Below are 11,398 nucleotides of genomic sequence, written 5' to 3' on the forward strand. Positions count from 1 at the left end.
TTACATTTTTTGGGTAAAAATCAACCAAAAGTCCTTGCACTAAAGGTTTTTTTTTGTCACAGATGCAGCCAAAAACATCACCGATTTGAATAAACGGCTGAAGAAAGCTGAAAAGAAAAAGAAAGCTCTTGAGAAAGACCTCCGTGATGCACAGACTAAATTAAATGACACCAAGAGAGGTAAACAAGAATGACTTAAGTCCGTTCTTCAACAGGTTTGTTTGGGGATTTTTTGATCATGTTTTTTTCTCACCAGATGATATTAAAGAAAAGATTGAGGAGGCTAAAAGGAAGGCAGCTGCAGTCAATGAAACAACCAAGAAAACGATGGAAAAACTCAACAATATCTCAAATGAAATCAATAAGATCAACATTTCTCCTTCACACTCTAACCTAAGCAATGAACTGAAAGATATGAATCAGTCTGGTAAGGCTAATGAATTCTGTTCTCTTTAAATGAATTTTGCAGACATGTCTTTCAATTATTTTCTTCTACAGTGAATCAGCTGTTAAAAATCATCCCATCTCTGAACGACAAGATAGCAGAGGTGGAGAACGTGACTGCAAAGTTTCCACCAACAAACAACATTTCTGACAGCATAAAGAATGTCAAAGAGCTCATTGAGCAAGCCAGGGACGCAGCGAACAGGGTGAAGTTCAGCTCTCGAAATAACCAATGCACTCCCCTTTTTTCTCCAACTTAACGACAAACTTTGTTGTTCTCACTTTAGATTACAATCCCCATGAATTTTAAAGGTGACGGTTACGTGGAATTGCGCCCACCGAAAGACCTGGACGATCTGAAAGCCTACACATCCTTGTCTCTGAAGCTGCAGAGGCCTCTGGGCAGGGGAGATGGCAAACGCAGACGAAGGCAGGCCGTAAAAGATGAAGACATGTTTGTGATGTATCTTGGCAAAAGAGACGTGAGTGAATCCATTAAGACGGAGACATTGAGTATTTTTTTCTTTTTTTTTCAACAAATTCCTAACAAGCTCTTTTGTGTTGCAGTCCTCCAAGAATTACATAGGTATGGTTCTGAGGAAAAGCATTTTGTACACCGTGTACAAACTCAACAGTGTCGAATATGAGTTGAAGTCGAGTTACGTCATCAGATCTGCATCCGAACCGGCCAAGTTTGACAGAGTGGATCTTCACAGGTCGAGTTTATGGCTCAATTCTCAGCCCAAATGGAGATTATTTGGTTGATAACCCCTTGAAGGACATTTTTGTGTCTTTGTTGTTATTTAGAGTTTACCAAGATGCAGAGATTATCTATACAAGCGATGTCACCTCAAACACACCTGGTCAGCCTGTTAGCACCAGCTCTCAAGGAACACAGAACAAGGACCTCCTGAACATCAGCCCCAGTGATGTCGTCTTCTATGTTGGAGGCTACCCTGCCAACTTCACTGTGAGAATCAAAGCAATAACAGCTTAAATAAATAAAGGACCCTTACTAATAACTGGGGACTTTTAGAGTAATGCTTTTCGACTTTTGTCTCTTTTTTTTTTTCTCCAGCCGCCTGCTTCTCTTAACCTCCCCAAATACCAGGGGTGCCTTGAGTTAATTTCATTTAACGATAAAGTTGTAAGTCTCTATAATTTCCAAAAAGCCGAGAGGATCAACCCAGAGATTCCATGCAAGAGGTATGACCAGTGTGCAGATCACTAAAACTATCATATCCCTGTCCTTCCCGTCGTTTCCTTGAAAAATGACAGTAAATATTTAGCATTAAATAAAATAATAAAAGCATTTTTTTAAAGTCAAGCTGTGATTTTACATTTATTTTAATTAAATCTTGAATTTGAATGGAATTGAAACTTTTTTCTGTCTGATTTTTTCCTCCAGATACCTGCCTCCAGTGGATTCAGACTACTATGAAGGAACCGGGTACGGCAAAGTGGCCTTAACCCTGAGATCTACCACAGTTCTTGTCATCAGCATGTCCGTCCGTGCTCGTTCTGAAAACGGTATCTTATTTTACATTGGAACAGAGGTAGGGAACTTTAAAAAAAAGGTACTTTAGTAATAAGGGTTATTTGTGCTTGAGCTTGATTGCTTATCTTTTTTCTTGCCAAAGGATAAATACTTCACTTTGACGATGGAGAGAGGTGTGCTTTTCATTCGTAGTAATCTGCTTGAGGACGCCATGACGGACAACAAAAGAGTATCTCCGGTAAAAAGCTTTTTTTTTTTACTTTTCTTTAAAATTTACATTGCTTAACTGCACATTTTTTTTAGACAGTTCCTGAACTGCAGCTTTGTTATCTTTTCTCCAGATGACGGACTGGACTGATATACAGATCATTGTCAAGACTAATATAGAGGTTCAAATACGTGTTACCAGTAGCCTTGCATTCAAAACCGAAGTCAAATTTAACATCCCAGACTTCCAAGAATTCTACGTTGGTGGAATACCACAAGGGTTGAGAGAAAAGTACGTAGTGATGACATTTCCTCCTAATTTGTGCACATTTTGTGTCGTATTTTGAATGACTAATGTATATTTTTTTCTGATTAAAGAAATAACATCACCATGCAGCCTTTCCTGGGGTGCATAAAGAATTTGAAGGTGTTTTCGGACTTCCAAGTCCTTCAGGAACAAGTTGGAGTCAGTAAAGGCTGTCCTGTGGAATCCCTGGTACGACTTCAGCACCCAGATAGCTCTAAATGTATGTACATTTCTGTTAAATTGGCCTTCTTTGATGACTAATGAGCTCAAATCTGTGCTGTTTAGATTCTACGTAAAGCCCAGTTCAGCTTGGGGAGCTCGCTTTCAAGTAACCTCCCAGGCTTCAGTCTGGACAAAGACCTCACACTCTCTCTTGGATTCAAGAGTAAAGAGCCTGAGGGCCTCATTTTGCAGGACAAGTTGCAGGTGAGACCTTATTAATATTGGTATATATATATATATATGTGTGTATGTAAAGACACTTGGTATCACCATTACTTTCTGTGCCCACACTAACCTCTTCTAATGCAGCAAATATGATCTTAAAAAGATTGAAATTTAACCAAAAATAACTTTTTTACGTCACCCTTCTCTGTTTTTTACTTCATGCATAATCTGCCCTCGGAATGAAAAGGTTTTACTAATTTTAGGTAGATGTTAACAATCAGATTGGGGTAACTATAAATATAAAAGATAAAAAACTTAAGTGAAACATAATAGGGGTGGGATTATTTAATTTATTTAAATTTGCTTCTTCGCACTCCTTTTCTGCCATTATAGTCATTAATCAGTCATTATAATTAATGGACTCACTTTGATGTGAGTACTGTGTGTATAAGTCCAAATATGTCTATTTATGTTTAATTATAAATCATTAAGATAGCATTATTATCTTTTATTTATTTTCTAATGAATTTATGAATTAGTATAAGTTTCTCATTAGTATAAGTAGATTTGATATATCTGCGTATTTTTGTCTTTATTATCTTATTTCCATTCTTTTTTCAATCAATCAATCAATCAAGCAAGCAAGCAAGCGAGCAAGCAAGCAATATTTTCTTGTTTTAAACTCATCCTTTTTCTTTTTTTTCATAGGCTTATGGGATCAGCCTTGGACTGGAAAATGGCCATGTTATTTTGATATTCGACAACAAAGAACTAAAATCTAACTACCAGTACAAGGATGGAGAGTGGCACTACTTGACTATCACCAAAAACGCTGGCATGTGAGGAGAACAGTGAATGTTCAGGCTCATATCTAATAAAAAATACATGTATTCATTTGTTTTGTTTTTTTAGTGTTGGGTTGCACATTGATGACAATGATTTCGCGGAGGCAGAGAGTGGCTCCAGATCAGTGACTGACACGGGTGGTCTAATGTTCGTTGGAAATAAGAAGTTCAAAGGCTGCATCTCTAACTTTTATACAAGAAGGTAATGTTTTATTTATTATCAGATTGAACTATTTTACAGGTTCCAAACTGCAATTTTCTGTATGTGAAATTTTACGCTGATGTTTTACGTAATAATATTATGTTTATATTAGATGTCTTTGTCTCTAAAAGGTGCCTTAGCAGACTTAACTTGATAAATATTATTCCCCGTGACTGTAGGCCGGAGAACCTGTACAGGGTTGAAGACTTCAGCAACTTTAACTCCTCAGGAGACATCTTGATGGGTGTTTGTACGAATGACAATCCTATTCAGCTGATGCTGGACCGCAACTCAAAGAGAGTAAGTGTGACCTGCTAAAATGTCTTGTATTCACACAGCATCACAGTTTGTTTAATCATTTTTAGATATTTATTGTTTTTATGTATTAATGACTAGAACAATCCATATGATTTACTGTTGATTTACTGCTTTATTGTGTAGCAGCTGAAAGTTAAGATTTTTGAAGTAAGTCGCACCTAAATCTGACAACTTTTCAGCTTAAGTGTGTGTGCATTAAATTTTGCTGCCTCATTTCCAGAGATGAAGAAGAGGACCTGACCCTGCCGACAAGAGTCTAAATGTTGACTTGAGAATCTGGCAGTGTGTCCACCATATTCTCTCCTTTAACACATCCTGATTCCTTTCCATTGTGCTCCAATAAAACAATACTGGCATTCATGCTTCATTTGAACAAAGAAATGTGTTGTATTTCATCATTGTTGCTTTCTCTGCTTCAATTTATTCACTACATTGTAAAGAATAACCTTGAGATGGTTTCGTGTCTCCTCTCTTTCTTTCATGTAATCCTCTAACAGTCATTCACAAGCACATTCCCTCTCACTGGTTATAAAAATAAAACCTCACCCATACCTAACCCTGGCATCGCCCCTTTCACATTAACATACAATCATTTTAATTCATATCTTGGACATAAGAATTTAACTTTTGTGCCATCTTGCTTTGATTCAAATCATGAGGGACTATCCGATTGCAGATTTTGATAGAAATTAAATAGGAAACTCTTGTGTTTGTGGTAAATAACTATTATCCTCGAATTCAAACAAGTTCACTTTGGTGTGACTTCCAATAAAGGTATATAGATTTTATGATTTGAATCTCAATTAGACTTTATTTGAATGAAACTCATATGTTCTTATCATTCATTTTAAATTTCATTAGGTGTTTCATTAGGAATGCAAATTTTTGGCACAGCGTAGATTAATAATATCTTTCCATCTGGTGAGTTCCCAGAATGATAATCTCAGCTGACAGATAAAGATCATTTGCTTGAATAAAATATATATACACAAAAAATATATATATTAGAGGAAATATGGCTTAGAAATAACCAACATTTGTTCTGTTATTTTAAAGATAATAAAAAGAGAAACCTTTCAATGTCTAAAATAATCAATCGTTATTTCTGTTTATGAATTATAAATTATTATATATTTTATGGCCTCAAAAGTGATATTACAAATCTTCAATTTACATTTCTGCAATGTCTACAATTGTTTTTATTGCAAAAGTAAGTCAACTCTGAATTTGCATAAGGATACTGTGTCATACAAAGCACCAAAAATACAATAAAACAAACTAAACTAAAGAAAATGTAAAGATAAAAATCAATATGATCCTGAAAAAATATAAATGTGACGTAAGAATAAAGTCTCAAAAGTAGTTATGATTTAAACATTAAGTGAAATTATTTATTTATCTTCTAAAGTCAGTTTCAGAGCAATTGTAAATAGATGTGTACATCTAAATGAATAATCATTCACATCACTTTTTCTAAACTTTTTTTTACCTCTTAAGAAGTTAAAAATACCCTCGCTGATTATAAATTGATTATTTCTCTGGGTTTTTGTGTTTTGTGGCTTTTCAACGACTAAACCATTAAATCAGCTCATTTTTCACTGGAACTGAATAACTCAATCCTACCTATGCATCTATTTAATATGTAACTCCAACTACAAATTACAACAATAGATTTAACTAACATGTGTGACATTTTTATAAAATGAACATCATGTTTGAACATTTTTTATCTGCAATTATCAGTTTTAAACTTGATCAGCTAGACTGATCATGGAGATCATGATCAGACTGCATTAAGCAGATTCTCTGCCTCTGTCTTGTTGTAGGACGGCGTGACTCCTGTCATGAATGAAACTGCACCAGCATGTGCGCTGCCTGCACAGGTTCAAAATGCCTACCGTGTGGGGGGGGCAGGCAGCAGTCTGAGCTACAGCCTTCCACTGCAGGTCCTGCAGCCGAGGTGAGGAGCACAAACACATCCATGCATACCCAGGAGCCTGAAAGGAGTGATGTGCATGATCTTCTGCCTCTGCAGACCCCACTTCTCCTTAGATGTCAGGACCCGCTCTGCTGAAGGCCTGCTGTTCTTCGCTGCAACCAGAGGAGGGCGCTCTCATCTTGTGTTGTACATGTCTAAGGGAAGGATCAGGCTGTCTGTGGGCAAACAAAAGGAGATCTTTAACAGGGAGAAGTACAATGACGGAAGGTGGCACTCGGTCAGTGGATGACATCAGTTACATCCGTTTGATCCAATAGCCAAACATTTGCTCAGTTTTCACAAGTGTTATCACCTAGTGCACCGGTTTGAAAGATGCTGAACAGTCTTTGTTGAAACTGTTGTTTGCAGGTCATATTTACTTTTGAGAAGAGAAAGTTCCGATTGGTTGTGGATGGGATCAGAGCTCAGGATGGTCAGTTGTCAAATGCTGAGCTGAAGTCAATGCAGGAGTTTATGTCACCTGTGTTTTTGGGCAGTGCCCCGGAGTCCTTTCACAAGGAGTTAAAGGTAAAAAATGACAAGAAGTATAAAGACTTGGATTTTTTTTAAAACTTACTTTAGTGATTCTTTTAATGAATTTATTTACTTTAAACTCACAGTCCAAGGACCTTCCAAAGCACAGTGTCTCTGGATGTTTGCGTAATTTTAAAATGAACGGAGCACTGATGTCCAATCCCACCACAAACACTGGTGCAGGGCCCTGTTTCGAGGGACAGACACAGAGGGGAGTGTATTTCTCAGGGAATGGAGCTCATGTCATTTTGAGTAAGTACCTCTCTCTTACTAGAAATAACCCATGACCCTGTAAATGTTTATCAGTTTTTCAGTATTGTGATCAAAATGAACGTTTTTCTTAAAGACCCAATCTGAGCATCTTTTGTGCTGTTTAGAAGTGTTCCCAATTGTCTTTCATTTGTGATTGCCATTTTTAGCCAAAATAGGAAAACGTGTTATTTTATGACATAATTTCTGCAGAGCGGCAACCCCCCCGTTACTGAGAGCTCGGAGCAGGGAGCTTGTGGCCCGCCCAGCGTATTTTCTACGTCACAAATAAGCTCTTTTTTTTAAAACGGCACCCCCCCACCCCCATCTGATTCACAACAATTTAAATAAATGCAGCTTTGAGCTTAATTTTCTCAACATATGTTCTCCATTATTAGAAAAATGCCACCAGAACATGTTAAAAACGGCAAAAACACAATTTCCATCGGCGTGGGTTTTTAAATGCTTGCAGCTTGGAACTGTGCAAAATTCCTTTCTACCACCGGTCAGCTGACCCGTTTTGAACTGATTAAACTGATTTGATTAATGAAGGAACACTGGCTTCTTTCTGTCTATTATTAGTATAAAGCGGTTCTTTCAAGGATGTGGTCCACCGTGTTTGTTGTTTACCGTTTCGTACTTAATTGTTGATACTTGAAGTTATTCATTTTTTCCAGTATGTTAATAATGAGAAATTTCTTGTCCATCAGATGACTCGTTCACTGTGAGCTCCACGTTTGAGCTGCTCTTCAACATTCGTCCCCGGAGTCAAACTGGACTTCTGCTTTATGTCGGTGATTCCGGCCGGAACCAATACGATCCGACAACCGGACACTTTCTTACTGTGTATATGCTCAAAGGAGAGGTGAGGCCTCCAGTCTGTCTGCTGCATTAACCATTTTAAAAAGCTAAAAGGCTTTAGAGGAGATCACAGAGTTATTTTATTGTTTTGAGAGAACTCTAATAATTTTACAATATCACAACAATAGTCGTCTCAATGGGAATAAGACTGTAAAGAACATAAAGCCATACAATTCAATAAGTAATGACTAAAGTAAGCAGACTAGGCTAAACTGCACATCCCTGCCCTTAGATCCTCCTTCTTGGTAAGAAAAAATGCCTAAAAAAAAGAAAACAATGGATTCCGGAGGGATCCTCCCCCAGGACAAACAGGCGATGTACCAGAATTCATAGAGAAGAATCAGCTTATCTAACTCTACAACTACATGTTTAAATAATCATGTTCACACTGAAAATAAAGTAAAACAACTAAAGTGGTTATCAGGCTTTGGATTTGGAATTGATTTATTTTAAGCAATACAAAAAAACAACAGAAACATATATTTTCACATAGATATATCAAACTAAAAAAACATGCCATGAATTGATTGGAAACCATATGCATACATCCAAATATACATGCAAATAATTCAATTACAATTACTCTTAATCATAAATACACATATTAATACTTTACAAACAGTAAATGACAGACTGAAACCCTTCAATATTAGGTTTGTCAAAAGGAGTTTAATTAAGTGCTTGAAAAGGAATGAGAGGAGGCAAATGTATTCAATCCCTCCCTATATGCTTTACTTCAATTTTAATGAGTCTTTTACATATTTCTTATTATACAGTTCCTAACTTCAAATCAATAATTTATACTTTACCGTCACAAGTGCAGACCATTAAAAAAATTCCAGTGTTAATAAAGTCAAATGACAAAAATTAAATTTATATTAATTACAACATTGTGATTTTATTGGATGTCGTTAGAAAAACGTCTGCAATTATTTCAACATTATCTTTGCAAATCACACACAAAGTAAAGTGCTTATTGAGAATGACAAGAAAAGACTATTTGTTTAATCGTCATTATTTATTTAGGTCCATAATCTGAAAATTGTCCAAGCATTGGGTTTGAACTTTTTCCACTTTACAGGTGGTGGCAAAAGTGAACAATGGAAGAGGAGAATTTATGGTGTCAGTGAAACCAAAAACTTCTTTATGTGATGGAGTATTTCATAAAATATCAGGTGAGACATCATTAAAAGGACTTTTTTTATTTTGTGATGACTACTTCTTGTACATAAATGCAATGTCTGTACATATTTCTGCCTCATTGACTGTTTCTTCCGTAGTGATCAAGAGGTTGCATGTTGTGCAACTGTCTGTAGACACGATGGACAATTACAAGATTGGACCACCAACTTCCACACCTATTTTGACCAAAAGCCCTCTGTTTTTGGGTGGCATTCCTGGTGAGTGTCCAAAAATGTATAAAATACCTAACCTTCCACACAAATTGTAGAAAATCAACAAACAAAATTTCAGATGTGAGCAATGAAAATAAACCAAGTAAGCTGTATAAACTGTAATAAGAGCTGACTTTGTTTTTCAACAGGGACACTGACCCAAAATGCGCTTTCTGTCACGTCCTCTTTTATGGGCTGCATCCAAGACATGACGATCAACGATAAGCTGATCTCCTTCAGCAGACTGTCAGCTGTGTTTGGCCCAGTCAACCTCAAGGAGTGTCCAGGCTGAGCAATGCGGACCTCCTCTGAACAAACCTGGGGACCATGTTTACCACCACCTATGTGCAATCTGTTATCATGACAGAGAATGTTTTTGAGTGAGTGTGAATCGGACTTCGGTTTGAAGTGTGTGAATGAGTGTGAACCTGGAGAAACGAGCAGCGGCCTTTTGCTGCTCTCCCTCAGACATTTCTTTATTTATTTTGTAATAAAATCATGCCACATTTCAGGAATCTGTTTTCTGTAAGATGCATCAATTTGTTGACTCCACAACCAAATGCTACTGAATGGGTGTTTTTTTTAGTAATGTAGCCAAACCAGCACTTTAAGAAAACTGATTCTTTTTCTAATGGTGCTGTAAATGAGATCTGTTTTTGTTTGAAATACAAATTTATTTTATGAAAGAAAACAACAGTTTAATCTAAGAATGACTGAATTGGTGACTTTTCATGTTTTTTAAAAAAAAGGTTTTTTACATTTTAGCTGACTTTAAGTGTGAGACATCATTCATATTCTTTATTTGACTTGTTTTGATTAAATGTCCCACTTTGCATTCCTTCAAAGTAAAAGTAGAACGTGTTTCTGCAAGTATGACCGTTAAATAAAAAGCATACTTTTAGCATTTTACAGTTAAATATCAAGGATAAAGTCATGCCAGAAATAGAAAAGGAGTCGGGTTTGGGACCATTTCTATAAATTCAGACTAATGTAATTTGTCACATGATGTGTTTGAAGTACTTACATTCACCAGAAAGTGTTTACTCACCTGTTTTGTACATTTTTATCCAAGTTCTGAAATTAAATTAAAATGTTGATTTTAGCATCCCTGTCTTGTGATGACTGGTTTGAACCTTAAGGCCGTGTCACACAGCCACTATGCACATTTTGCGCATATTGCACGGGTGAAAATTGTTCGTATGTAAATGTACGTGGAAAAAGTGAGAAAAGTTATGGTCTTTCATGAGTTTTTCACATGTATCACGAATAAACCACGTGAAAACCACTGACAAAGTACGAATGAACCACCCAAAGAACACGTAAATCAACGTAGAAGATTCTTGTGCTGTTTATATGCAATCAATTAGTGATTTGTGCGTCAATTACATCACTTTAATATGATATGTGCACCTTATACGTGATAAAAAAGTTATACATCGGGGATACATGCGTGAAATCTATTGGACATATATATGGAACAGTCATGGAAAGCCACATATTTGCATATGAATCTAGCACAATTAATGCACAGTTGCGTAAGATTTACGTAATATTTGCATATAAAGTACGTAAAATAAACGCAAACTGCGCCTTTGTCAACCGAACAAAAATTTTAAGCAGCTCCATACCAAATACACCTAAAGAGCAGTCGGCTGAAACCCTCGACGGACATCTGCGCACTTTGACGAATGACAAACGCAAAAGAAACTTATTAATAATCGATATCACGCATGTTTCACGACAAACTATTTGACATATGAGGACAATCTGCTAATATAATAGCTTTATTTGTAGAGCAACTTTCATCAACATGATGCAGAACACAAGTTGCTTTACATAAAAAGACAAATAAATATAGATAAATAGAATAAAAAGTCATGAAACACAATAGATTAAAAGCAACAACAATCAAAAGATGAATATAAAGTGGAAGAAAATGCTGTGGTCAAGACTTTCAGAAAAGTACAAACGATAAACCATAAAAGCCATAAAATACATAAAAGCCAATGAAATGAGGTAATTAAATTAGATATGCAAATGCTACGTTTAAAAAGATGTCTCTTATTTATATTTATGTTATTCCTAATAATGTTATTTTTGTCATATGTTGTTGCCTGTTATCTTAATTACATTTTTCCAGCAGTCACAAAATATGTAAAAATCTCACCATTTGCT

The 11,398-nt window shown here is 36.1% G+C and overlaps 1 protein-coding gene across 3 annotated transcripts in view; it reads left to right on the plus strand.

Annotated features, from left to right (window-relative positions):
* The window catches only part of LOC101163522 (laminin subunit alpha-3), a 59,104-nt gene extending 48,779 nt beyond the window's left edge, over positions 1 to 10,325 (plus strand). For 2 of the 3 annotated variants that reach the window (XM_078935241.1, XM_078935242.1), the window contains 23 exons: positions 63 to 179; positions 256 to 426; positions 498 to 649; positions 731 to 925; positions 1,011 to 1,159; positions 1,251 to 1,413; positions 1,522 to 1,649; positions 1,852 to 1,999; positions 2,084 to 2,179; positions 2,283 to 2,440; positions 2,527 to 2,644; positions 2,741 to 2,881; positions 3,551 to 3,681; positions 3,755 to 3,889; positions 4,069 to 4,189; positions 6,034 to 6,167; positions 6,243 to 6,423; positions 6,555 to 6,713; positions 6,806 to 6,971; positions 7,679 to 7,833; positions 8,911 to 9,004; positions 9,110 to 9,229; positions 9,373 to 10,325. In XM_078935241.1, the coding sequence (XP_078791367.1) occupies positions 63 to 179; positions 256 to 426; positions 498 to 649; positions 731 to 925; positions 1,011 to 1,159; positions 1,251 to 1,413; positions 1,522 to 1,649; positions 1,852 to 1,999; positions 2,084 to 2,179; positions 2,283 to 2,440; positions 2,527 to 2,644; positions 2,741 to 2,881; positions 3,551 to 3,681; positions 3,755 to 3,889; positions 4,069 to 4,189; positions 6,034 to 6,167; positions 6,243 to 6,423; positions 6,555 to 6,713; positions 6,806 to 6,971; positions 7,679 to 7,833; positions 8,911 to 9,004; positions 9,110 to 9,229; positions 9,373 to 9,515 (3,275 nt within the window). In that variant the 3' untranslated portion in view covers positions 9,516 to 10,325. Of the gene's footprint in view, positions 1 to 62; positions 180 to 255; positions 427 to 497; positions 650 to 730; positions 926 to 1,010; positions 1,160 to 1,250; positions 1,414 to 1,521; positions 1,650 to 1,851; positions 2,000 to 2,083; positions 2,180 to 2,282; positions 2,441 to 2,526; positions 2,645 to 2,740; positions 2,882 to 3,550; positions 3,682 to 3,754; positions 3,890 to 4,068; positions 4,190 to 4,427; positions 4,589 to 6,033; positions 6,168 to 6,242; positions 6,424 to 6,554; positions 6,714 to 6,805; positions 6,972 to 7,678; positions 7,834 to 8,910; positions 9,005 to 9,109; positions 9,230 to 9,372 lie in introns of those variants that run through there. The other variant, XM_078935243.1, reaches the window with a different exon arrangement.
* The last annotated feature ends 1,073 nt before the right edge of the window (positions 10,326 to 11,398 follow it).

The sequence above is a fragment of the Oryzias latipes genome, chromosome 17, assembly GCF_053564925.1.
Source record: "Oryzias latipes strain Hd-rR chromosome 17, Olatipes_Hd-rR_3.1".
NCBI lineage: Eukaryota > Metazoa > Chordata > Actinopteri > Beloniformes > Adrianichthyidae > Oryzias > Oryzias latipes.